The 27,873-nt window shown below is 45.7% G+C and overlaps 2 protein-coding genes across 2 annotated transcripts in view; one reads left to right on the top strand and one right to left on the bottom strand.

Annotated features, from left to right (window-relative positions):
• The window catches only part of LOC149124800 (zinc finger protein 39-like), a 750,627-nt gene that overhangs the window by 563,698 nt on the left and 159,056 nt on the right, over window positions 1-27,873 (top strand). The window lies entirely within an intron of this gene.
• LOC127489441 (protein GREB1) lies at window positions 618-27,495 on the bottom strand. Its single transcript, XM_089303230.1, has 4 exons — window positions 27,291-27,495; window positions 7,472-7,635; window positions 6,688-7,061; window positions 618-1,002 (listed from the first exon to the last, which is right to left on the bottom strand). The coding sequence occupies exons 1-4, from the start codon at window positions 27,291-27,293 to the stop codon at window positions 983-985; spliced, it is 561 nt and encodes a 186-aa protein (XP_089159356.1). The 5' UTR covers window positions 27,294-27,495; the 3' UTR covers window positions 618-982.

The following is a 27,873-nucleotide window of genomic DNA, read 5'->3' as shown; positions in this document are numbered from 1 at the left end:
CACAGCAGCCATTGAGGGGTGAGCCAACAGAAAAGGAAGACCTTTCTCTCGTCTCTCTCTCTCACTGTCCACTTTGCCTGTCAAAAAAAAAAAAAAAACAACCTAATAGTGTCTCCCTTTGTCTTACCTATTTAGGCCAGGTACTGAAAAAGACTGGACTTAACAGAGGTTGATCTTTGCTTTCTGACATGGTGCCACACACCTCTCAGAATTTGTGAGTTGATGAGGATTACTGTTTGTGTGTTACAATGCTCATGATGCTGCCAAAGCCTGCAATTTGGTGTACCTATTGCTACTTGGATTGTGTGATAACAGAGATCAGCTTATAATTATGTACAGCATTTAGGATCTCTGTGGATCTAATAATTCTTGGCGCGTAAGTGCTGGGACTCCCTTGCATGGTGGTGCTAGTTATGTCATGGTTCGAAGTTCACTGCAGTCAGAAGGATCAACAGGGGCACTTATTTGCCTCTCTCACTTGGGCCATCAAGGTCTTGGGCAATTTGTGTATGTATCATATCTGTCTGAGCTGTGGAAATGTAACTTATCTGTCAGACATTAGGCGGGGATAGGGTTGAATGAGTCCATTATATAAAGTTAATTACATAAAATGATCAGATTCTTCTCTATTTTGAGAAGTTAATCCTGAGCTGTGCATAGGAATGCATTGCCTGGGGAAAACACACACACACACTCATGCACACTTTTAAAAGCATACATGATCACTCATGAAAACTTCACAACATTGATGCACATAGACCCACACGATCTCTAAATGACACAGCTACTTCCAGGGCCTGCCTTAGATGCCCATAGCTCTGTGCTGGCCTATCTCTTCCTTTCACCACACCCGAGATCTTGTTATCCACCAGGAAGCTGGAATCAGATTGAATCACCAGAAGAGAACAGGCAGGAAGGTCCCACTCTCTCATCCCTTCAGCTTTTCCTCAACAACTGAGGGATTCCAGAACACGTACAGTTTTCACTGGATCTTGAGTCCATCTGTAATCAGAGAAAGAAAGTCAAGTCGCTATAGGACCACATTCTGTTTGCACAGGTCTCTTTTTACCTTGCTTACTGTGGGAAACCTGATGCATGAGGCAGCTGCCCTCAGATAAAGCATAGATGACACTTGTGTGCAAGACATGACCTTTCACAGGTGACATTGCATGTCCATTTGGCTTGGCAAATACAAGATGCAGTTTTTTAAAAAGATTTTTTATTTTTTTTATTTATTTGAGAGAGCTACAGATGGTGTGAGAGAGAGACAGAGAGAAAGGTCTTCCTTCTGTTGGTTCACTCTCCAAGTGGCCACAATGGACAGAGCCGTGCTGATCTGAAGCCAGGAGCCAGATGCTTCTTCCTGGTCTCCCATGTGCATGTAGGGTCCCAAGCACTTGGTCCATCTTCTACTGCTTTCCCAGGCCACAGCAGAGAGCTGGACTGGAAGAGGAGCAGCCAAAGAATGAAAAACTGCTACTGAACAAATGCCCTGTACCATATAACTTGTAAATGATGCTGTCATTTTTGAAGACCATCTTGAATCGGGTCACAATTAACAACAGGCATGCACTTCATTTATCTCAAGAAAACTGAGGTAGTCATCTCCAATGTATGTAGTCAGATTTTCATATTTGAGAAAAAACTAATTGTAAACAAAAAACATTTCTGTCTCCAAAATAAAGGTACCAATACCTTCGCAAAGCATATGGCTTTCTCCTCCACCCTGTCTTTGGGAAGTTCTTGGAGAACACAGGGTAAATGTCAGTAAATTTGCGTTGTGGATGAGTTAGGAAGGGACACTTGCATGCAGTGGACATAGAACTAGGCTTTGTGGGGTGGTTGGTGAACAGTGAACAACATGAAAAGTTCTGTGCTGCACTCAGTGACAGAGCAAGAAAAAACCCAGCCCTGCACCCACAAATAATTCAGGAAGGTCAACTCATGCAGGCTCTGAACTGTTCTGGACCATCTGAACTTTGGGACCACCCTCATTGATGGATGAAAGAAGGCCAAGAAGAGGGCTGGGAAATAAATAAGAAATGGAGTCTTGATTTCTTTCCCAAAGCAACCAAATCACTATGAAATAGTCAGTTTAAGATTTTTTTTTATTTGAAAGGCAGAGATAGGGAGAGAGGGGAAGAGGGAGAGAGAAAATCTTCTACCTGCTGGTTCACTCTCCAAATGGTTACAATGGCCAGGGTTAGGCCAAGTAAAACCAGGAGCCCTCAGCACAATCTGGGTCTCACATGTGAGTGGCAGGGTCCCAGCACTGGGACCATTCTCCACTGCTTTCTCAGGAACAGGAGCAGGGGGCAGGAACAGCAGCAGCTGGGACTCAAACTGGAGCTCTGATAGACAGAGGCTTTCCTCATCACATGAGAAGGCCCAAGCCAGGAACCTGGACTCCACCCACATCTCCCACACGGTGGCAGGGAACTACAGGCCGCTGCTTTCACAGGTGCATTAACAGGGAGCTGGACCAGAATCAAGGCAGTGGAGACTCGACTGGGCACTCTCATAGGAGATGCTGGAGTCACAGGTGTCAGCTTAACCTGCTGCACCACAGCAATGGCCAGAAACTGCCTGCTTCTATCGCTGTGTCTACAGTGAGGTAACAAATTCACTGCCCAAGACATAAAATGTCCATGTCTCATTTCTCTCCTCCCACACCCAGGAAGAGAAAGCAGCTTCTTCTCTTCTTCCTTCTTCTGCCACAGATCCTGCACCCCTGGCCCAGCAGGCAACTCTACTCACAGCTACTCCACTGCCTCTTGGTAACAGCTGATTCAAGAGGCACCACAGGCAAGCCCAGGGCCCTCCCTGCTCCAACCCCCACAACACAATTGCTCCAGGGCTGGCTTCCAAGCACTGAATTCAAGACATGGTCCACAACAAGAACTCAGCGAACACTGGAAATAACATCCAAAAGTGGACTAACATTAAGCCGGGAAAACTCGAAAGTGTCTGCAACCCAAGCAACAGACCCAGGGTGAAGACCCTTGACATGTGAAAAGTCCCTACCAATCAACAAGCAAATCAGAAAGAGAAATAAAATTACTGGGTTCGGAAGTATCAATGAATGCATAAAAATGCATTCTGGGGCCAGCGCTGTGGTGTAGTGGGCTAAGCTTCTGCCTGCAGCACCAGCATCCAATATCGGTGCCAGTTCTAGTCCCAGCTGCTCCTCTTCTGATCCAGCTCCCTGTTATGGTCTGGGAAAGCAGTAGAAGATGGCACCTATGTGGGAGACTCTGGAAGAAGCTCCTGGATCCTGGCTTCAGATTGGCACAGCCCCAGCTGCTACAGCCATTTGTGGAGTGAAAGAGCAGATGGAAGACCTTTCTCTGTCTCTCCCTCTCTGTAACTCCACCTCTCAAAGAAATAAATAAAATACTTTTTTTAAAAAAATGCAGTTGTGTTTCTACGGTCACCTCAGTAACAACACTATAACATTTACACACACCAGAGAGGCAAAAATTCTAAAAATCAATAACATCCAGCAGTGTCAGGATAGAAGAAATTATTTTCTTTTTTTCCTATTTTTTCAAATTAGACAAAGTAATATATGCTCATTTTCACTAGTCAAAAAATGCAAACTGTTAACGTATTTCAAAGAGACACATGCACTGATTTGTTTTCCTGATACCATACCACATAAATGTGTTTGTGATTCTGCAAGTGAACTATTTAAATACCTTGGAGAAATTTCAATGGCAGCAGAGAGATCAATCTCAAGCTTCCTCCAGCTGAATTCCTCCACACAGGTGTGCTCAAATGTATTCCACCAAGACTTGGCCAGAGGAATTTGCTTCCAGACTGCTTTCCCCAGTGTTAACACACAGCTGAGCATTCTGACACGTGGCTCTGTGGGATGGGTCCCTGGGAAGGGACTTGCTGAGGCCAAGGCAGCAGCAGCAGGTTCCCACATCCTCACATTTCCAAGTTCTGCTGTTCTAGCCCTTCTCAGGTGAGGACTTGGAGGTTAGCGCTTGCCCTGGGGTCAGGTGATGGCTGAGCCCAATCCTCAGCTCTTCCCCCATGCTCGCCAGTGGGTGGACACTCTTGCCTTAGTGACTTCTGCCGAAGTGGTCATCAGGGAAAAGCAGCGAGTGGGGGGAAGGCTGAGACAAGGACATGAAGCCACCCCCTCCCCATTCACGATGTCATAAAAGTCCCTGTGTAGAACCAGGCAACTGAGCTTCCATGGTCACGGGGGTGCGGGGTGCAGCCCTCACAGGAGAGGCCACGTGCAGGAAATCTGATGTGTAATGTGCAGGCCTGGACCTGCCCCCAGCATCACACAAGAGAGGAGACGAGCGGGCCATGCAGACAAGCCCTGCCCTCCATTCGAGAAGAAACACCAGAAATGGCGAGAGGGGAGGGGATTGGCACTGTTGGCCCCAGACCATTCCCCCAGTGACCACCTGAGTCCTTGGGGACACCCTGGGGACAGCAGGCGTGGGGCCCACCTGGGGCGCCCCACTGAGCAGCAGCCTGGGGGGCAGGTTGTCCATGCAACCCTCGCCCGGTTGCTGTAATCCATGTGGCTGGGCTGTGGCACCATCCACTGCTGGTAGTACAGGGACTGCTCTGTGGACATCATGGTCTTGCTGAGTAGCGGGCGGAAGAAGCTGGCCCACATGACCAAGGGGGTGGGCAGCAGCAAGGCAGCCTTGGGCAGGCTGCTGCTGTCAGTGGCCAGGACCATGTCTGCAGGAGCTTGGGCAGGAAGACGATGGGCGGCGGCCGGCAAGCCTTGGCCAGGGAGCACTGTGGGGCCTGCAGGATGAGGGTGCTGCTGGTGGTGGCCATGTACAAGGAGTACGAGCCTGAGGAGGACGGCTGGCCAGATGAGGTGACCACCACGTGCAGGCTGCTCCACCCAGGGCTGTGTGTGCTGGCTGCGGGTGGGGGATCCTGGCTTACCTGGCTCCCCTGCTTCTCCCTGGGGACCCTGCCCTCCTCAGAAGGGCAGCTGGGCAGGGGTGAGCTGGCCTGCTCTCTCTGCAGGGGCCCCACAGGCAGAGCCCCAGGCTTGCCAATGAGCGTGGAAGCTGAGGAGAGAACACCAGTCAGGCGCGTCCCATGGGAACCTGTGCAGAGCCTATGCAAAGCCTGCCAGCTGCTCCCATGTCTACCCAACTCCCTGAGCTGTTTCTGGTGGCAGGAAGTGGCCCACTGGTCGGGGGCTTGGAGCCTGCTGGTCATGGCACCGGGACGGCCACCCAGCTCACGGCTACCCATGGGTCAAGTTAGCCAAGAAGAAGAAAGGCAGCCAAAGGCCCCCCCTGGGCCCTGCCTCAGGTCATGCAACAGGGTTTCCCAGCAGCCCCCAGCCAGCCCCTTGCACCCCAGGCTGGAGCTGCTGGAACTCCCAGAGCCCAGGCCCTGCACCCCTGCCCTTCAGCAGCTCCTCTGCTCAGGAAGCTCTCCTACTTGGGCCACTTCCTCCAGGGCCGGGCCAGGGGACACTTAGCGCAAGGGCCAGGGGAGGAGTTTTTGTTCACAGCCCTTCTCCTCTCTGCCAAATGCGGTTTTCGGCCTGAGGCCACAAGTCCTAGCAGCGAAGCCTCCCATGTCTATTCACCTGGACAGGGGACACCTCATCCTCACCCCTACTCCCAGCATAGGTGCTTCCCAAATCAGTAGCTTCACTGAGGACATGGCCACCACTCCCAAGATGGCCCTGGCCAGGGGCAGACCCCATGGTCCTCTCTGGGCCCACCCCTCCCCAAAGCATCCAAGCCCTTGGATCCCAAGTTCACTCCCGGTCTGCTCCCTGGAGGACCCATGTCTTCAGAGTCTCCCTCCTTTTTCAGGACCCCATGGAGCTACACCAGTGCCAGCGAAAAGCACCTCCCTGTGTCTTCATTCTTGGAAACCTCAGCCCTCACCCAGCTCGGACCCCTGCACGGGAACTCACAGGATGCTGTGGAGGACAGGGTGAGGACGCTGAGTCCTGGGAGCAGGGCCTTTCCATTGTCACCGTGCTTACTCACTCCCAGGTAGAGCCTGCTTCAAAGCATACAGGCACTGGAAAGGCGTGGGCAGCTGTGACCCTGCTGCACACCCAGCCCTTCACACATCATCTCCTCTCCCCCTACCCACTGCTGGAGCATGGAGGTGGCAGAATGAGAGATGTGGAGGTGGCCATGGGTGCTCCCAGACCATAGGCTCCCACCCAGGCGGTGCAGCTCAGAGGAGGACCACGTGGTCAGCAGGTGGCGCTGCAGCCATCTCATCCCACTCCACAAAGGCCTTGCATTTTTCATGTGCTTGGCCTTCTCATCCCCCTTGGCCACAGCCAAACACCTTCTGCCACTCTCATTTGTGTGGTCTATGGGAGACCCAGTGTTGGGCTGCAAGGGGCTGCAAAGGAGACCAGCCAGCCCGCACAAACTGCGGTCATGGACAGCACAATGGTGGCTCTGTTGGTGTAGGGGCAGAGAAAAGGGAGCCCCACACGGGAAGGAATGCAGCTAACAATAGTCTCAGCCTAGCCCTAGGAAACCTCAACGTCCTTCTCAGCCTCCAAGAGTTCTAGGGCGAGAAAGAACCCACGGGGACTTCCTACTCACCCCACCAAAACATGGGAGCAAAATGTGAATTGAGCGAGCGCTGCTCTGGAGGCTCCCAGCCCCACGACCACATTGCAGGGACCCCAGGGGGACAGGTGGGCCTCACCTTCAGTCCCTGGCTCCTCCTCCTTGTTGTCTGTGCTGCTCAGCTTCTCCGTGTCACTCTCCAAGTCCTCACTCCTGGGCCCCTTGTCCAAGGGCAGCTCGCTGCTCACAAACTGGGCGGCCAGGCCCAGCTCCTGCTCCAAAGCCATTCTTGCCAAGCATGAGGAGTTGATCTGGTGCAGAGACCAAGGAGGCAGGCACAGCCTTAGGGAGTGCCCTGTGCAGAGCAGGCACCCAGTGGCTGGGGACCGCTGACCTCCTCCTTGTGATGGCAGGACCAGTGCCCATGGGAAGACAACCATGCTTCTGTGAGCCTTCACAGCAATGCCAGCTTGCCGGCAAGGCTCTGGGGTGCCTGCTGCATTTCCAACTTGGCTGCATGTGATTGAAAGAGCAATGATTTTAGGGTCAGGCAACACAGGGCTGGAATCCAGCTCGGCCACATCCACATGACAGAACCTTCTATAACTATGCAAGTTCTTTGAGGCTTTGATTTTAAAAGATCTGCTTATTTACTTGAAAGGCAGAGTTTCAGAGAGAGAGGGAGAGAGATATCTTCCATCTTCTGGCTCATTCCCCAGAATGGCCACAGTGGCCAGAGTTGGGCCAGTCCAAAGCCAAGAGCCTGGAACTCCATCCAGGTCTCCAACGTGGGTGCAGGGAGTTCAGCAGCAGCCCCACCCCTAACCCACAGGTGCCTTTCTGAGAAGTGGGAAAAAGCTGCTTGTGCTTCTGATGAATATCACTGCCATCTGCTGGAAGCTCCTAAGAATTACACCACCTACCATGACCATAGCTGACAGTGAAGGGCGCCACCTGGAGCCAGGCCGTGGTAACACAAGGACTCCCTGAGCTGGTCCACCCCACTGAGGAAGAGGATGCAAGGCAGGCCCTCCAATTCCAGGTAGGTCTGGGCTCTCCATGCTGCATCCTCGATGTTCTGCCACATCTGCAGATAGTTAGAAAGAGATGAGGTCCAGAGGCTCCTTCCTCCCCCCAGACCCAGCTACCCAGGACCCGCATGTTCTCTGAATGATTTAAAGCCCTCACCATGCAGCACTCTGCACTGCAGACAAGCACGCCGTCCACTTTGTTTCCCATTAGGTGTGAGCGTCCTATCCCTTTCTGTACTTTATTCATTAATTTTAGAGGCAGGGAGGCAGAAGAGGGGGTTAGGATGGGGGAAGATAAAGAGTGTGCTCCCCCACCCACCAGTTCCCTCACCAAACACCTACAATGGTGGGGGCTGGGCTGGGCCAGGCAGAAGCTCAATTGAGGTCTCCCATGTGGGTGGCAGAAACCCAGTCAGTTGAGCTCTCACCACGGCCAGGTACTCCAATGTGGGATACAAGCACCAACCACTAGGTTAGACGCCCAGTCATGCCCTATTCTTGAACATGCTAACTGGGCAGTCTGAGAGTGTCCATTCACAGTTCTCTGGGAGGGAGGACCTGTGGGTTCTGTCCTATGGCTCACTGTTCTGTCATGTGCTACTCACTTGTTCATTCAACACCTGCTCCCTAACCTCTACATTCTCTCCAGGCCTAGTGACAACTCTGATGGGTAAGGAATTGTGCTAGGCTTCCAGGCAAGCCATGAGGGCTAGTCTTTGTCCCCAGTGCCTGGAGGAGGGGTGGGGACTGCAGGGACCTGGGCCCAGCCCCAGCAGTGGGGGAGGGTGTCCTTGTGAAAGGGGAAATGACATTGAGCTGGGTCCCGCAGCAGAAGGAGAAATGCACCCCAGGATGCAGGAAAAGCTGGGACAACCCTAGGGGTGTGAGAAAGGTGGCCCCGAGTCCAGGGAAGCAGCATGAAGAGCTGCACAGTGGAGAAGTGGCCCTGGGCCGGAGAGGTGGTGGGGTCCCAGGAGACCAGCAGGCATCCGTGGCGCCCACCACTAGCTGCTTTACAAAGTGCTTGCTCACCATGATGCCCTTGCTGGGGGTGCCCTGGATGATCCGGAAGTACTCCTGCAGTGCCAGGCACGCACACACATGGGCCAGGGACTCCTAGGCCATGGTGGCCAGCGGCGCACAGGGCACGTGCATCAGCACCATGAGCCCGTGTCCACAGGGGAATTGTGCAGAAGCACGCAGCAGGTGCTGTGTGATCTCCAGCTTCTCCACTGACACATGGTTCCTCCTCTGCGGCAGGCCGCTCCCGGCCATCAGCACAGCTGCCTAGTGCTGCAGAACAAAGGTCTGGATCACCACACTGTGCAGCTGGGGAATCAGACACATGGATGTGGTGTCCCTTTGTGCTTCCCAGCCCCTGGTGCCCCGAAGCGGCATACTCAGAACGTGCAGTGAGCAAATGGATGGAGGAAGGAAGGGCCTGTGCAGCTCTCAATGGTTTCCGGAAGGCTCCCCAAGGAGGCAGGTGAAGCTCCCAGGGCTCCCCCTAGCATCAGGAGAGCCTGCAGCCACCAACAGGCAGAGGCAGCCCCTGCCCCTCAGACCCAGGGCCCATCTTCCACACACTGCTTTGTTTCCATTACAGGAGTCACGTTTAACAGATGAGTCTTAGAACACATGAAGTCAAGCTTACAGTTACCATGCATCCCCACAGAGCTGGTGGTTCCAGGAACAGCTATGACCCACACATCAGGAACAGGCCCCAGGTCCTGCTGGAAAAACCCAGGTCCTCCTGGGTCACTGTGTGCCTCCCAGGAGCATACAAATATATGTGCTCCATTTTTTTTTGAAAAGATTTATTATTTATCTGGAAGGCAGAATTACAAATAGAGGGATAAGGAGACACACACACACACACACACACACACACACACACAGATCTTCTATCCACTGGTTTACTCCCCAAATGGCTGCAATGGCCAGGGCTGGGTCAGACCAAAGCCAGGAGCCAGGAGCTTCTTCCGGGCCTCCCACGTGGGTGCAGGGGCCCAAGCACTTCTGCCATCTTCCACTGCCTTCCCAGGCCATTATCACGGAGCTGGACCAAAAGTGGAGCAGCCAGGTCTGGAACCCATGCCTATATGGGATGCTGGCATCACAGATGGCGGCTTAACTTGCTATGCCACAGTGGCGGACCCAGACATCCAGTTTCCAAACAGTGCCCTTGTGAGTTCCTGTAGCTGGAGTGAGTCCCCCTGAACCTGTAAAGCTAGGAATCATGCAGTAGCCAGGCACTTGTATGTGCTCTTGCGGCAGCCAGCTGACGCCTGGATGACACTTCTGCTCCCTCCTCTTCTTCATTCTTCCCTGAGCAGGGCAGCTGCTTTGGGGTTTTTTTTTGGGGGGGGGGTTGTAAACTGGAAGCCTGGCCTAGTGGACTTGCCAGGACTTAGCACGGTTCCAGGAGGGCATAAGTGGTTCATGGGGTCTGGCACAAAGGGGACTCAGTGGCCCAGGGACTTCTTACCCTGCCCCTGGTGCCCAGGCAGATGGCATGGAGGGAGGGAAGGACAGAGGGGGTGGGTTAACTCTCTTCTGCTCAAGGGCAAGCTGAGACTTCCACTTCTGGCCATAACAGAGTTGCAGGGATCAGGTTTATCCTCCCAGGGGGTGGAACAACGGTGTGGCAAGACCTTGGTTATCCAAGCCTCCAGCCCCTGCCTGCTCAGGAAGGGAGAACCCAGGCAGAGCCCAGGGGTCTCCCCGAGTTGAGCTGAGATGTCAGATTCCAGGGAAACCAAGGCAGCTGCGTGGCACAGCCAGAGTGCCAAGGAGGAGAGAGCTGCGTAGACAAGGAGAGCTCCAGAGATCTGCAGCACCCACCCCCTCGAGTCTTCAGCTGAGCTGTGGTTAGCACTGGTAGGTGAGGAGGCTGCCCAAGGCAAGGAAAGGATGTGCTGCTGTGAGCCCCTGGGATTGGAGGCAGTCCCTCTTCCCTCCTGAGATGTGGAAGACCTCAGAGGCAGGGGACACTGCCTGCTGCTCTGCTCCTGCCTGGCAATGTTCAGCAGCAAGGATTGAACTGTTCCAAGCATCTTCACTGTATTCCAGGAAGAAAAACCAAAACTCACTATTTCTAAGAATACCAACATATGTAACACCCAATAAGGTAAACTTCACAATGACTAGCACCCTCTCAAAAATGATCAGATAAAAAAAGCAACAGAAAAAACAAGCCTAAGGAAGAGGAGGCAAGCCAGTCAACAGAAACCAACCCAGAAATGCTACAGGTGAATCAGCAGACAGGAAACCTAACACAAGCACCCTGCCTGCATTCTGTATTCAAATAACTAGAGGAAAAATGGAACGTGCTAAGTGGAGATGTCTTTAAAAAAACAAATTACAGAGGTGAAAGCTATTTCTAAATAGGACCCTGAGTTCTCCCCAGGAGCCTTTGTCTCTGTCCATGGTCTCACCCTGCCAGCCACAATAAGCTGGCTCAGGAATGGGAACCTGACCCAACAAGGGCCAACAACATGTTTCCAGGATTATTCCCCCTGAAGAAGTCAAAGACTGTGAGGTCCACTGACAACCACAGGCAATGCTTTTCAGCCCCTGGACGATGCCCATGGGTAGCTATGTATAGTAAAGCCAGCCCAGAGACAGCCAAGGCAGGATGGCACTGTTGTGACAATGGGTGAACACCTAACACAACTACTCTCAGAACCATCAGTGGCTCTGCTTAGCCTTTTACTTCATGAGCCAATACATCCCTGTTCTTCCTAAAGAGTTCAAGCTTGGTGGTAGGGTGGGGGCAGCACTGCAGCATAGCAGGTTAAGCCTCCACCTGCAGGGCCAGCATCCCATATGGATGCCAGTTCCAGTCCCAACTGCTCCACTTCTGATCCAGCTCCCTGCTAATGCACCTGGGAAAGCAGCAGAAGATGGCCCGGGTGCTTGGGCCTCTGTACCTGCATGGGAGACCTGGAAGAAGCTCCTGGCTCCTGGCTTGAACCTGGTCCAGCCCTGGCTGTTTCAGCAATTTGGAGAGTGAAACATTGGATGGAAGCTCTCTCTCTCTCTGTAATTCTGCCTTTCAAATAAATAATTAAATATTTTTTTAAAAATTAATATACTTGAAAACAGCAGCAGAAACCAAACTGACTGAGGAAAAAAATGAAATGGAGGCAGGGATCCAGCTTCAAGCAGCCTGATCCTTGTGTGATTGTTTTCCTCTCTGATAGAGGTGGGTGGGAGACAGAAAGGCTGAACTTTTGAAGAAAGGCTGAACTTGCTCAGATGTGATGAAAACTCAAGCACAAGAAAGATGAAGAGAATTATGCCCAACCATGCTGAGCTTGTATGGCTTTAAATGAGTGAGTGCTTTAAAAGCTTCCAAGCCACCAGCAGGGACAGGGGAGACAGCAGAGAGACAGCAGGGATGATGTTTCTGGACTGAAATGACGCAAGACAGAAGACAGCAAAATAGCATCTCTAACGTACTAACAGAAAAAGTCGGTCCAGCACTTAAGAGGCCTTCCAGGGAAAATCGCTCTTGAGGATGAGGCAAAGACAGACTTTTTCAGACATACAAAAGCTGAACAAATTCATCACTAGCTGACCTGCTCTATAAGAAATGTTAAATGAAGGCATTAAGACAAGGAGGAGACTGAGCTGTGGTGTAGCGTCAAGTCTCTGCCGGTGACACTGACATCCAGTGACACCAGAAGATAGCCCAGGTGTTTGGGCCCCTGCTACCCAAGTGGAAGACCTGGAAGAAGCTCCTCGCAGCCATCTGGAGATTTAACCAGTGATGTAAGTCCTCTCTGACTTTCAAATAAATTAAATCATTTTTTACAAATGTGCAAAATGGAATTAAAACCAGGTTTTTTGGTGCAAAAAAGAAAATGAAATCCACTCACACTTTCTTCCCACTACCTATTCTTTTTAAACGTTTCAAAGTCTCCTCAAATGCATGGACTCTAGAGTTTACTTTGGTACAAAAAGAATTTATCTTTTAATTCCATTTTCCACAAAATTTTGAACACTCTCATAAGCTGCTGAAAGAATCTTAAACATGACCTGAGGGCACAGTGTGGTTAGATGTAAACCATACATGTAAGGCAGCCATGAGAGAGTGCAGCAGTTTGTATCAGGTAGTATAAATAATCTAGAGATAATTTAAAGTATACTTGAGAATGTGCATAGGTTTTATGCAAATACTGTACAATTTTCCATAAGGACTTGAGCATCCATGGATTTTGATAATTGCTGAGGTTCTGGAAACACCCCCTCATGGACATGGTTGGATGACTGTATTTATCTTACAAAAATAGTATCATATTATCTCCAAAATTTTGTGTCTGTGAGTGTGCATGCCTAAATAATATCATGGTGTTCTTTGCACATTTTTTAAGAAAACTTTTATTTAATAAATATAAATTTTGAGGGGCGGTTCCAAGATGGCACACTATGGAGGGAGCTTACTGATCTAGTCCAGGAGAAGATACTTTAATAAAAGTGGAGATAGTGTAGTTTCAGGGAAGAGTTAGGGTAAAAATGGCAGAGGAAACTCCTCCATAATTGGAGGGACAGAGTGTACCTATGTGGAAAGTGTGAGCGTCCACAGCTCAGGACTCCAGCAGCTGAGAGCCTCCGCACCAGTGCTGAAAAGTGAGGTGAGACAAGACCACAGTAGTCCAAGACAATGGCAGAAAAGTGGCAGGAAGTGCCTAGAGGGAACGAAGCTTGAAGCCCCGTGGGAGAAAGTACACCAGCCTAACTATAAAAGGGAAGGTACAAACACAATTCTCTCTCTCCTGTCACCTTACAAAGGCCCAATCACCTTACAAATGCATATGGGCCAATAGAGCAGGCATCATTTTGGACATATATACAGCAGCTGTGCCAGCTTGTTGTCTGAGCCCAGCAATCAGCCAAGCAGAGAAACCTGACTCTGGTGGGGAGTAATAGCAGGCAAATATGACCTGGGGATTGTGTGGAGCTTCTGAACTGGGACTGTGAAAAAAAAATTGAGAGTGTGTGGGAGAACTCACAGTGTGGCTGAGACTTTGAGTAGTCTCAGTGGGAGATGCCACAAGCTTGGGTAGTCCTGGCTACCTGGTGAGAGACAGTGCTGGGGAATCTGATATTACACTGAGGACTACACAGACCCTTTGTATGGTCCTTGGGACAGAGAAGATGGATATTAGATCCACTGGGGCTAGCCCTCACGTACTGATCACCATCAAGAAGAAGAGCTCAGCTGAGAAGAATTACTTCCCTTGTAATTCAAAATAAAAGAGAGAGAGAGAGAGAGAGAGAGAGAGAGAGAGAGAGAGAGAGAGATATGGAGGGATTTACAGTGACAAACCTGGATGTGTCACATTAGGCATGCCCTTAACCCTGAAGAACTGAACAAGCTCTATGGCCAGACCCACCACAAGCCTTTAGAGATTACTGAAAGCAGACAGTACACTTATCTACAGAGTCACAGTACAATGAAAAAAGCAGCCACAGCAGAAAAAAAGGAGAAGAAACCAATGATTATCTCCACAAATGCCGAACAACGAACACAACAACCCAACAAACAAGAATAAGGAAGACAACATGACACTCCCAAAAGAATGTAGCAATTCAATACAAGATTATGAAGATGATGAGATAGAAGAAATGCAAGAAATGAAACTCAAAAATTTATGATAAGAATACTTAAAAGTAATCAAAAACAAATCCACAAACTACTGAAATTCATGCAGGACAGGAAAGAAAATCTCTCTCATGAAAATGACATCTTAAAGAGGAATCGAAATGAAGAATTCAATAGCACATGAGATTGAAATATTGAAGATAAATCAATGTGAAATGAAAATTCAATAGAACAAATAAAAAAAGCAGTTGAGAGCCCTAAAAACAGAATCAGAGAGGCAGAATAGACAATATCGAACTTAGAAGACAGGGTACAGGAAAGTATACAGCCAAATCAAAGAAAAGAAGAGGAAATTAGAAATCTAAAAACTATTGTGAGGAATCTACAGAATACTATTAAAAAACCCAACATTCGAGTTCTAGAAGTTCCCTGAAGTCATGGAGTGAGAGATAGGATTAGAAGGCCTTTTTAGTGAGATACTAGCAGAAAACTTCTGGGCTTGGAGAAAGAAAGAGATGTCCAAGTACAAGAAGAATACAGAACTCCTAATAGGCATGACCAGAAAAGATCCTTGTCACTACACATGGTAATCAAACTCACCACAGTGAAACACAAAGAGCGCAAGAGAGTAATGCAAGATTACTCTCAGAGGATCTCCAATTAGACTCACAGCAGACTTATCAGAAACCCTACAGGCTAGGTGGGACTGCAAGATATAGTCCAAGTACTAAGAGAAAAAAACTGACATTCCAGAATATTATATCCTGCAAAGCTCTCATTTGTGAATGAAGATGAAATAAAGACCTTTCACAGCAAACAGAAATTGAAAGAATTTGTCACTACTTGTCCAGCCCTGCAAAAGATGCTTACAGATGTGTTACATACAGAAATACAGAAAGACAGCCATCAAAGTAAAGGAAGAAAATCTCTCAGTAAAACATCACAGGAAGTCAAAGTATATATTAGAAATATTGTTGGGAATTTGGCAGGGCAAAGTGACTACTTATCAATAGTCACACTGAATGTAAATAGCCTCAACTCTCCAGTTAAAAGACACAGACTGGCTGAATGGAATAAAAAACAAAACCCATCTATTTGCTACTTGCAAGAAACACATCTTTCCACAAAGGTGCACGCAGACTGAAAGTGAAAGGTTAGAAGAAGATATTCCATGCCAACAAAAACCAAAAAAAAAAAAAAATAGCTGGCATAGCCATCTTAATATCAGACAAAATAGACTTAAAAACAAAAACTGTTAAAAGACACAAGGAGGGGCACTATATAACTTAAGTATGGAGGCCTTTATTAATCCAGGCTGATAAAACAATTTTTTTTATATTCTCTTTACTCATTTACTTCAAGGCAAATTATTAAGAATATCAATTTTTACCACACCCCCAAAGTGTATTTCATATGCCTGGCCAGTAGGAAAAGAACAGTTTTTTTAAAAAAAATATTTATTTATTTATTTCAAAGTCAAAGGAGAGAGAGGAGGTAAGGGAGAGAGAGACTGATTTCCATCCATTGGTTACTTCCCAAATTACTGCAACAGCTAGCACTGGGCCAGGCTGAAGCCAGAAAGTTTTTCCAGATCTCCCACATTAGTGGCAGGAGCCAAATACTTGCACCATTTTCTGATGCTTTTCCCAGGCTATTAGCATGGAGCTGGGTAGTAAATGGAGCAGTTAGAAATTAAACCAGTGTCCACAGGGGATACTGGCATAATGAGTGGTGGTTTAACCCGCTATACCACAAAACCAGCTCCAGAAAACAACAATTTAATATTCTTCCATGAGATCCTTAACCTCATTTTTCATTGAAGTTGAAGGAAATTTACCATTTTTCACCAGAGCTTGAAGAGCTCTGTATGGTATTTCTGAGCCACAGTTTTTATCAAAAGAAAACTAGATCTCTGTGGATTTGGAATCTACAACTTGCACCTTTGGTTTTCTATAAAAAAAAGTATTAAACAGTACCTACACACAAAACTTTAGGCTCAAAAATGCCTAAATCTCTGGTGATTGAGTCTTTCATCTATCCAGGAACTTCCCCAGACCATTGTAGTTAGAAGAAGAGAACAGGGGAGATGCAAGCTGGCTGACTAGAGAAAAGCTGTGCTGATTCAGACCACAGGAAAGTAACAGAATAAAAAGGGAACTGCATTCCCAGGGCACAGTTAGAGAGAAGTTTGCTGTGGAAATTCTACAGAAAGAAGAGACATACCATAGAGCAGCAGAGATGGCACAATCACATAATAGGGAGCAGAACACTGCCAGTGACTCCTGCAGCCAGTGGGGGTCAGGAAAACCACTTTCCAGAAGCAAGGTGAGAGGAACTGTGGCAACCCATGTCACTGGTGATACTGCCTTTGGGAGAGATTCAGAGACCCCACTGACTTTGAGTTTGGACTGGAGCATGAATGGGGGAAGGGAGTGTGCCTGCAAAACCCCATGAAGGGAGAGCACATTGCTTTCCTCACATTGCCCCACAAGGATGCTCAGTAACTAGCGAGGATGTAGTACCATCTTCATAAGGTGAGTAGACTGTTGCAGCCCACATGCACTTGCAGGATTTTATAGGAAGGATAAATCTGTGGCCCCCACTGAATGTCATTGTGTTCTGAATGGATGCTGTGGGTGGAGCACCCACTTAGGACTGTAAATTGCCCCCCTCTCCTCGCTCAGTCAAGGTGCCTAGACTCAACGTGGCAAGGCATAGCACCAACCACCTTCTATTAGGCATTCAGATGGATTTAGAAAAACTGTGGCTCTCTCCATGCATGGGATAGACTCGGGCTGAGAGTGGTTCACCTACTCTCTGTTACTGCAGGAACACACTCTTTTTGACTGTGAGAATTCTGTGACTGTGCAAAAGGGTGTGGAGTGTGGAAAGATCTTAATACAATCACTGTATCTGGCTTCAGAGGCCCAGAGTTCCCTGAGTGCCTGGAGTGGGTCATGACAGAGGTCCTGCACTCACACTGGGGAGACCACAGATCCTTATGTAGTTCAAGCACCTGCTTGGGTGGGTACATAGACACTGAGGACTCATCCTGGAGAGTTTGTTAATATTGACAAATAGGGGCTGAGACTGTGTGCACACCAGGCAATGTGATCATAACCCTACCCCTCCTTACAGTACAAGAGATCCACCATTCCTAATTTGAGAGACACACTGGGCAGTTGCTCCAACCTCAAGCACTGCCTGGAGTTCCATGGCCATTCCCAGCTCACACCACTGGATATGCGAAGGAGCAGACATTCCACTAAATCATAGAGGCATATGTCAAAGATAAAAGCCCTCAGAGGAGAAATCCAAGTGTTTCCACAAATGCCTAAAAATGAATGTAGAAACATAAAAATGATGAACAAGGAAGAAAACATGACTCACATAATATTTCACTATTAGAATGTGAAGAGGAAGAGGTTAATGAAATGCCAGAAAGGGAGTTCAAAACAATAGTCACAAATTACTCAAAACACAGAGAAACAAATATATTAGTTGAAGAAATCCATACCTGACATCAGTTAGAAACTAGGGTAGCATAGAGAGATACTGAAGAGAAATCAAACTGAAATATTAGAAACAAAGAATTCAATATGTTAACCAAAAAATTCAGTGGAAAGCACTAACAACAGACTTGTTGAGCCAGAAGATTGAAAAGCTGAGCTAGAACACAAATCCTTAGAAATAGCTCAGAGAAAACAAACAGAAAAGATTACAAAAACTGAAGATAATGTTTTAGACTTACGGGATACTATCAATCAAACATACATATTTGGCTGAAGAGTTCCTGAAGGTATGCCCTTGATTAGAAGGCCTATTCAATACAATAACAGCACAACAATTCCCTCATTTGGAGAAAGACAGGGGCATCCAAGTACAGGCAGCACACAGAATTCCTGAAAACAATTATCAGAAAATATTTTAACACAGCACATTGTAGTCAGATTTGCAAAAGTAAAACATAAGAAAAAGGTTCTAAAAGGTGCAGAAGAAAAACACTACATTACATTGAAAGAATCTCCAATTAGCCTGACAGCTAATTTTTCCTCAGAAAAGTAAAGCAACCACATGCAGTGCCAGCATCACGTATGGGCACCAGTTTGAGTCCCGGCTGCTCCACTTCTGATCCACCTCTCTGCTATGGCCTAGGAAAGCAGTGGAAGATGGCCCAAGTCCTTGGGGCCCTACATCCAAATAGAATTTGAGAACCAGAAGAAGTTCCTGGCTCCTGGCTACAGATCGGTGCTGCTCCAGCCACTGCAGCCATCTGGGAAGTGAACCAGCAGATGGAAGACCTCTCTCTCTCTCTGCCTTTCCTTCTCTTTCTGTGTAACTCTGACTTTCCAATAAATAAATAAATCTTAAAAAAAAAAACACACAGCGAGGTTTCACTTCACACCAATAGGAATAGCTTTCATCCAAAATCAAGGAATAACAAATGTTACCTAGAATGTGGTAAATAGGGTACCCTAATACACTGTGACTGGAAATGCAAATTATTAGAACATAGGATGCTTGGGGCTGACACTGTGTCATCATAGGTAAAGCTTCCACCTGCAGTGTCAGCATCTCATATGGGTGCCAGTTTGAGTCAAGTTTGCTCCACTTCTTTTTTTATTTACAGGCAGAGTGGACACAGAGAGAGAGACAGAGAGAAAGGTCTTCCTTTTGCCATTGGTTCACCCTCCAATGGCCGCCGTGGCTGGCACGCTGTGGCCTGTGCACCACCCTGATCCAAAGGCAGGAGCCAGGTGCTTATCCTGGTCTCCCATGAGGTGCAGGACTCAAGGACTTGGGCCATCCTCCACTGCACTCCCGGGCCACAGCAGAGAGCTGGCCTGGAAGAGGGGCAACCGGGACAGAATCTGGCACCCCAACTGGGACTAGAACCCGGTGTGCCAGTGCCGTAAGGTGGAGGATTAGCCTAGTGAGCCACGGCACTGGTGCTCCACTTCTGATCGAACTCTGCTATGACCTGGGAAATCAGTGGAGGATGGCCCAGATTCTTGGGCCCCTGCACCCACATGGGGGACCTGGAAAGATGCCCCTGGCTCCTTGCTTCAGCCATTATGGCCATTTGCAGAGTGGGCCAGTGGATGGAAGACTTTTCTCTCTGTTTCTGCCTTTCTGTGGCTCTGCCTTTCAAGTAAATAAATCAGTAATTTAACTTTGTGTATCTGTGTGGGTACAAACTGTTGACATCTTTACTTAGTATATACTAAGTTGATCTTCTGTATATAAAGATAATTGAAAATGAATCTTGATGAAGAATGGGATGGGAGAGGGAGTTGGAGATGAGATGGCTGTGGGTGGGAGGGAGGTTATGGAGCGAAAAGCCGCTATAATTCAGAAGTTGTACTTTGGAAATTTATATTTAGTAAATAAAAGTTGAAAAAATAATTTAAAAAAATACAGTATGGCAATTCCTCAGAAATCTGAAAACAGATTTACCATCTGACCCAGCCATTCCACTCCTGAGAATTTACCCAAAGGAAGTGATATCCACATAAGAAAGTATTATCTGTATCTCCATGTCTCTAGCAGATCAACTAAAAATAACCAAGATAAAGAATCAACTACATGTCCATCACATGAAGACTGGATAAAGAAATTTTGGGTATATATACATGATGGACTACTACTTAACCATAAAAAATAGGATGAAATCCTGTTTTTCACAACAAAATGTATGCAGAGACTATTAGGCTCAGTGAAATAACCCAGTCCCAAAATGATAAATATGTTTTCTTGATTGGTGGGAATGGGTATGATGGAAACTGACATTTTAATAATTGATTATTGCTTATAGATTGGCCTTGAGGAACAGTGCTTTTTTCTACTTACTACTTGTTGATTTCTGTATTTAACAGAGAATTAAGTTTGTGTTTATAAAAAAAATTAAAAGTGTATCATTGTAAAAATTAAAAGAAAAAATGGGAACTGAGGGAGGATGGGTGTGAGGGAGAGAGGAAAGGTAGAATGGCAATTATCACTATGGTCTTGAAACTGAATATATGAAAGACATGATATATGTGCCTTTTTAATAGTTTTTTAAAAAGTAACAAAGGAGAATAAATAAATAAACCTCAATAATCAGGCCCCAGTACAAACAATTGGACAAGTGAATTTAATTATCATAACTCATAGACTCTCACTAAAGCTTTGTTTATTCTTTCTAGTTGAGACTGCCAGGGGGCAAATTGCTGAAATAATCAAATTAGGATACCTGAAATGTTTGTGTCTCTAGAACAGCAATGCAAAATAAAAGTCATGTTAACATTTAACCTTGGATGGAATTACAGTCAAATCACATGCTTTTCTTGCCTGTGAACAGAAACAAGCAAGAGGTTTTGCTGATCATTTATTATTCATTGTGGACACAATTTTAAGACTGATAATGTGGGACAGCATTGTAGTGCAGTGGGTAAAGCCACCACCTGCAATGCCAGCACCCCATATGAGCACCAGTTTAAGTACTGTATGCTTCACTTCTGATCCAGCTCCCTGCTAATGCACCCAGGAAAGCAGTAGAAGATGGGCACCTGCAACCATGTGGGAGAGTCAGAAGGAGTGCCTGGGGCTTGTGGCCTTGGTCTGGCCCAGCCCTGGCTGTTACAGCCATTTGGGGAGTGAACCAGTAGATGGAAGGTATTTCCCTCTCTCTAACATTAATTGGGAGAAAGTAAGCAAAAACACACCAAAGTGGCTCCCAATTTGTAATTATAAAATAGATTCATAAAAATATCATATGAAGGTACCCCCAAGAATTTGTTGAAAATGGAATTCAAAGATAACTTTATTTTGGGACAGATATTTTCAAATCCATACATAATTTTTTTTAATAATATGCACTTCCATAAACTTTTTACAGATATGTATGAAGATAGTCGGCCTAAACCAACTTGATTATAGAGCTGAGGTTTCAACTTCTTAAGAGAGGTTTTCAACACTGACAGGAGAATCCAAAATGGACAATTTTCCTTATAATCTCCTTCCAGTATCAGGATAGATTTACTCATACACACTTTCCCTGAGGATGTAGCCATTTAACGGTCCTGGCTTATGCAGCTGTCTCATTTCCCATTAAAGCCCAGGAGCCAAAGGCATGTATTTTACCTCCATACAGCTGGTAAAATCCAGTCCTCTGAGCAATGGAAGAGAATAAAGAAAAATAAGACTGTTTCTTCCTGTTCTTGTTTTCTTTTTTTAATTTTTATTTATTTATTTTCATTGTGCTTGAAAAGCAGCCTGACTGAGAGATGAGGGAGGGAGACTCTTCATATGCTGGTTCATTTCCCGGGTGCCTGCAACAGCTGGGACTTGACTAGGCTAAAGCCAGGAGCTCAGAACTCAACCCAAGTCACCAAATGGGAGACAGGGACCCAGGCACTTGAGCTATCACCTGTTTCCTCCCAGGGTGCACATTAGCAGAGCTAGGACTTAAAGTCAGGCACTTGGATATGGGATGCAAGTGCCCCAAGTGGCAGCTTAGCTGCTGCTCCAAATGCCCTCACTCCTCTACTCTGACTCCAGAGAAACCATGTAAACTCAGCAATGCCTTTAAAGGGATATTTAATATACTTAACTCCAATGTGCTAAATGAATTGTAATTGAAACTTTTTCAGATTATCTAATTTATTAAATTGCTGGAAATGTAAGTACTCAGTAAAGAGTGTTGAATAAAAAATTACTTAGTAAATACATGTGTTAGCTCTTCATTTAAAATCACAGAAATGAATCTGTATAGTCTCATATATGTATGTGATGAATATAAATGTATGTATATCTATGTCTTTGTATATGTTTGTGTATGTGTCTGTGCATGTGTGTGTAAGAATGTGCATGTGTGTTTGTGTGTATATGATTATTACACATCCACATATATTTATTGCAATAAAATTTACTTACTTCATAATTCAAAAAATAAATAAAATAGTGGGAAAGGGAAGCATTTCTGATTACAGCTTTTCAGTCTTCTAAGTATGCAAGATAATACCCTTTTCTAATAATTCATGCACATATAGACCTGTTCCAAATTAAGAAAATTATATAGTTATACTTGGCATTTCAACTAAAAGCGCTATACGTTATTTTTCTCTTTGAATTAATTATGATTGTAGAAAATGACATTTAAGGGCTTGGTACAAATAAGGGATCCACAGATGGCATTTAACAACCAGCATTAAACTTACTTGTTCACTAACTCCTGCTTGACACCAGTGCAGATCAGATAGCACCAGGTAAACAGTAAGTATTTGATACTAAGCATGGTGCTGGTCATGAGTGAGGAGTAAGACTGCCATTGGTATGCCTTCCAGATGGGTAATCAATAAGCACATGATGGTGTGAACATAAGTGATGCTTGGTTGGAAAGGCAGAGTTCATGTACAAGGGGACTGAATAATGAGAGAATCTGTCCTGTAACGAGGGTAAAAAAATACTCCAGAAAACAGACAGTTAGCTCGACTTCAAAATGAGTAAGAGTTATCACAGGAAGAGAGGGATGTAAGTGTGTTCTTCTAAAGGAAACAGCATGGGCAAAAGCTCTGAGTTGGAAGAATGCATGGCATATTCATGGTATCATCCTACCAGATATTGCCGGCCAGACTCCAGAGGTTGTTAGGATTCAAATTCTACCTCAACCAATCACAATTTTTGTTATCTTAGGCAAAATATAAAACCATGATTAGTACCCTTCATCTGAAAAATTAAGACAATTATTGTACTTACTTCAATAGGCAGATTGGATCAAACAAATTAACATATACACAGTACATATCTAGTAATGTTAGTTATTATTGTTAGATATTATTGTTACAAATATTATATGATTTGACATTTTCTACTACTTGTCTAGATAAAATTAAAACATGATTATTCTCTCTTCTGTTAAAGGTAAAAAGACTGTGCATACACTTTAATTTTTAGAAAGATAAAGCAGTTTCTGTATATCCTATACATAAATAACCATGCACTCTAACAGTGCTGTCCAATGACTTTTAGTAAATGTATGCAGGGGGAAACCAGCATAGTCCAGCTTTAGGAAATCCCCATCACTCCAAGATTCCTACAGCATTTCTGAGTCTTTCTCCAGTTTTACCCCCAAACACATGTAAGTCATGATCTGCTTTCTCTCCATATATATTTGCCTTTTCAAGATAAATGGGATCATAGAACATTTAAAAAAAAAAGACTTTGGTAGAATGAGGTGTGCGGTTGAAGAAGGCTTGAGGGGCAGTGGTTTTATGCTGTGCAATGCTCCTATGAAAAGAAACATCAGTAGAGTTCCAGCTTATTCTTTCCTCCCTTTTGGAATCTCCCAAGCCCATATCAATAAAACCATGAAATTGCCATCATTCTATTATTTTTACAGCAACATGTTGTAAGCAATGACCAGAATCACAAAACCATCTTTGAGAACTGTGAAATTTACTTTGAAACATGAAAGGAAAATATTCCATAATGCAGTTCCAAGGGTACAAAGTAAGAAGTAATGTCAATTAACTGACATGAAAGACCTAGAACATATTTTCAGTACAAAAGCCATCATACATTTTATGTAGAATTTTATTATGCCCCTTACTTCATTCAATAAGCCTATAAACTCCTAAAGTACAGGACTGAATTCATAGACTAAACTTGATACACTACAGCCATGGGCAGACAAACATATTTTCAATAAATTCTTTCTGAGTTTATGAGTGAACTTTACCAAGAAGCTAAGCAAACACAGTTTTCTGATTAGATCAAGCATTGAAAAATAGGATTGGGATGAATTGAGTGATGCACCTGGCCTTACATATCAGTGTGACTCTTTCTTGAGAGGTATAGAAATCTTTCATACCAACTCTAATGAAAATTGCAAGTGAGGAGGAATTCAGTGTTAAGTCTAAGAAACAGCAAAACAGCTTCGTAGGATCAACATTAAAATGGAGTCCTATTGCCACAACACCTATGTCACATTATATTGTGATTACCAAGAGAAAAATACAGAGTATACTCATCCTAAAACTAGTGAGAAAACATGTAAATGAGCTATTTAGCCAGAATACTTTCCAATGACTCATTTTGCAAAAGTTTCTCCATTCCTCCTGGTTCCCCTCTGCCTCTGGGTTTATGTTGCCCCATATTCAGTCCATCCCAATCTTGCTTTACATGTGAAAATAGAATGACGATCTTTCTAATGTGACTGGAACTAGATATTTACATATTAAAATATATTCATTCATTCAACATTTACTGTTTACCTATTTTAAAGCACCATTTGAGATATGTAGGATAGATGAATAAAACTGATACAAATCAGTGGCTTTCTGAACCTTACATTGTATGAGAATCACAGTTTGTCAGACACTGAATCATTTGTTTTTATTTATTTAATAGGCAAAGTAAGAGATGAGGAGGTAAAGAGAAATGGGGGAGAGTGTGAGGAGGAGGAATAGAGGGAGAGACCATCCAATCACTGGCTCAATCCTCAAATGCCCACCTTTAAGACTGAATCAGGCCAAATTCAAGAGCCGGAAGTCCATCCAAGCCTGCCACAGGTGTGGCAGGACTCAAGCCCTTGGGCCATACTCTAGTGCTTTCCCAAGTACACCAGTGGCTAGCTGGATGGTGGTTGCTGGCACTCAAACCAGCACTCCAATATGGGATGTGAGCATCCCAATCTTCAGCTTAACCTGATGAGAGGCAATGCTTACTACACACTGAATTATTTTACACAAGTTACATATCCCTCACAACAAGGAGGTAGGTGCCTTTATCATCCACACTTGATAAGAAATTGTAATAAATGCTTAAATGCATGGCTACATGTCCAGGTTTACACACAGCAATGAGTCCAATCCAGGCATCTAACTCCAGAGCATACAGACAACCATGACAAAACTGCACACTTTATGAAATGCTGGTAGCAAACAAATATGTCACAAATGAAGCATACTATACAATTAGCCCCTAACATGCTAACTTGTAATTGTCCTAATTAAGTTTACTTCCCACAAAAAAGCACACTTTGTGAGCCAACCAGACTTTATAGTACAATTCAAAATGAATTGAAGGCTTACATAAAAGGTCTGAGAATATAAACCCCTTTACAAATGGAAGCAGATTCATTGATATTAGTCTCAACAATGATTGTTTACGTATGACACTAAAAGCACAAGTGAAAAAGCAAAGACTGAAATTATCTAAGAAATCTTCTTCATACGATAGGAAAAACAGAACAGATAAAGCAAGGAGGGGAAGGAAGTATTGGAAAGCCTGAGTTTGAACACAGACAACTCAAAAGAAAATATTGTAATAAAAATCACACAAAGGATTGATCAGTTTTCTATTGAATATATACAAGTAGCCAACAGGTAACTGAAAGGGGACTCCACAACTGCTAACAAAGACCACAATGCTAATCAAGACCACAATGATTATCATCTCATATATGTTAAAATGATTCTTATCCAAAAGCAAAAAGATAACATTGGACCAGGTAGGAAAAAATATAAAAATTGTTGGTGAGAAAGTAAATTGGTATATCCAATATAGAAAACACTATGTAGGTCTTCAAACAAAATTAAATATAGAACATATGACAAAGCAATCCCACTACTGCATATGTATACAAAGGAAATCAAATCAGTATTTCAAATAGACACATATCTCCACATTAATGGCAGTATTATCTACAAGAAAAAGATACGGAAACCCCATTGTTAACAGATGAATAAAGAAAATGTGATACACACATACACACACACACACACACACATGGAAATCACAGCCAACCTTAAAAAGGAAATTCTTCCATTTTGTCAGAACGAGGATCCAAAAATATGAATGTGGACATTAGGCTATTTGAAATAATGCACAAAAAAATGCCACACAACCTCACTCATATGTGTCACCTAAAAAAATCACACTTAATCACAGAACAGAATGATGGTTATCATGGGCTGAGAATGAGGACATGGGAAAATGTTAGCTGAACACACATTTGCAGCTATGAGGTAAATTAACACCTCAAGACCTTAATATTCAACACAGTAAGTAGATGAGTATGATATCACATACTCACAACTTGCTAATATCTTACATATTCTTTAATAACATAGGGGTGTAAGGTGATGGATATGTTAGATTGTCCTAATAATTTCATAATATATACATACAAGAGGATTCCAGAAAGCTTATGAAAAAATGTAATCAAAAGATAATGTGAATTGTCCATCACTTTTTAAAGGCCCCTCATATAGCAAAGCATCGTGTTACATACCTTGAATATACACAAATTGTGTCAATCATACTCTGACAATCTTGAAAATTAAAACAAGCAAAAAAACTCCTGTATTAAAATATAAATTCAAAATAACTTAGTAAACTCAACATATCTTCGGGATTGAGAAGGCTTTCATGGAACAGAAATCATTTTTAAAACACACACAAATTTGAGCAGCCACAATTTCTACTTTGAAAGTGCAAATACAGATGGCATCTGTTAGGAGGAACTGTAAGGGCTACGATGATACCTAAGTACCGAATTACAGGGGCCTCCTGCCCCTCTAAAACCTGGGTAAAAACTCTGAGCCAAATAAAACTTCGGTTTCCACCTTACTCAGTCTATGTTACTGTGTTACTGCAAACAGAAAACGGACTGAGACGTCCCAGAAACAGCTATGTGAAGAGGTCAGAGCCCTGGAAAAGACCCTGCAGCCACATATTTAGAAATCTCGGGGAGAACCGGGTCCGTGTGGGGAAGGGAGGAGGAACCCACAGCGCCTGCCCCGCATGAACCGCATAACCGCACTGCACACAGAGCCGCCTTCTCCCTAGTGACCACCCCGTGCCCCCTGCACAACCGGGGAGAGCGGAGCTGCAGCCACACAGCTGCCCGCTATGGCTCCGTGGTCGAGAAGTCTCTGCGGGCAGGGAAGGGGCAGGACCTCGGGGGTCCTGGGTGCCGGCAGAGCCCCCACCCCACGGGTCTGGGGGGCCGAGGGAAGCCCTGAGGCAGCGCCAACACGGAGTCCACGGTGCTGGGCCCGCGTCCTTCCGGCCTGCTGCTCCGTGTTCCTCTCTCGGACCCCAGGCCCACACACTCACCATGTCGCGGTGCCCGGCTCCCCAGGTGCCCGCGTCCCCGGGGAGCGAAGGGGGACAGAGGCAGAGCCCGACTTCACTTGGGAGCCTCGCGGCGGCCAAACTGCCTCCCCGGACCTCACTCCGCAAGAACGCTAAGACGACTGTGACGTCAAGGCCGCGTGCTGACGCAGCGTGGACGGCCCCGTGCCTGACTGGGCAGTCTGCCGGCCCGGCGTGCACGCAACGTCACAGAGGACGAAGCCAATCAGCACCCCCACAGCAGGACCCCTGCCGTCAGGTGTCCTGCACGGGAACAGGAGCGCAGGCCTGGGCAGGTCTGCAGTGGCCGCCCTGGGGCGCGCACTCCCAGCTCCTGCCGCCCGCTGGCCTCGCCCTGGGTCAAGTCCTTCTCCCTGTGGAGCCTGCCTGGCGCTGGCCGGCCTGCCTCAGTGAGTGCAGTTCTGTGCATCCGCTGCCGGAGCCTTCGCTTTCCTCATATTCTGCTCATTTTCCTGTTGGGCCATTGTATTACTATGTGATACTGACTGGAATAGTACTTAAAGAAATAGCGTACTTTAATCAGTCTGTCTCTTGTGTCTGTGAA

This window comes from Oryctolagus cuniculus, chromosome 8 (assembly GCF_051225735.1).
Source record: "Oryctolagus cuniculus isolate XC-2025 breed Fujian yellow rabbit chromosome 8, ASM5122573v1, whole genome shotgun sequence".
Taxonomy (NCBI): Eukaryota; Metazoa; Chordata; class Mammalia; order Lagomorpha; family Leporidae; genus Oryctolagus; species Oryctolagus cuniculus.
Note: the sequence above shows the minus strand (reverse complement) of the source record. Positions and strands in the feature narration are given on the sequence as shown.

Coding starts and splice junctions, on each gene's coding strand:
- LOC127489441 (XM_089303230.1), bottom strand. Junction 7,062..7,471: donor CACTGTCAGCTATGGTCATG/GTAGGTGGTGTA, acceptor AATCACATGCAG/CCAAGTTGGAAATGCAGCAG. Junction 1,003..6,687: donor GGAGGAGCCAGGGACTGAAG/GTGAGGCCCACC, acceptor CTCTGATTACAG/ATGGACTCAAGATCCAGTGA.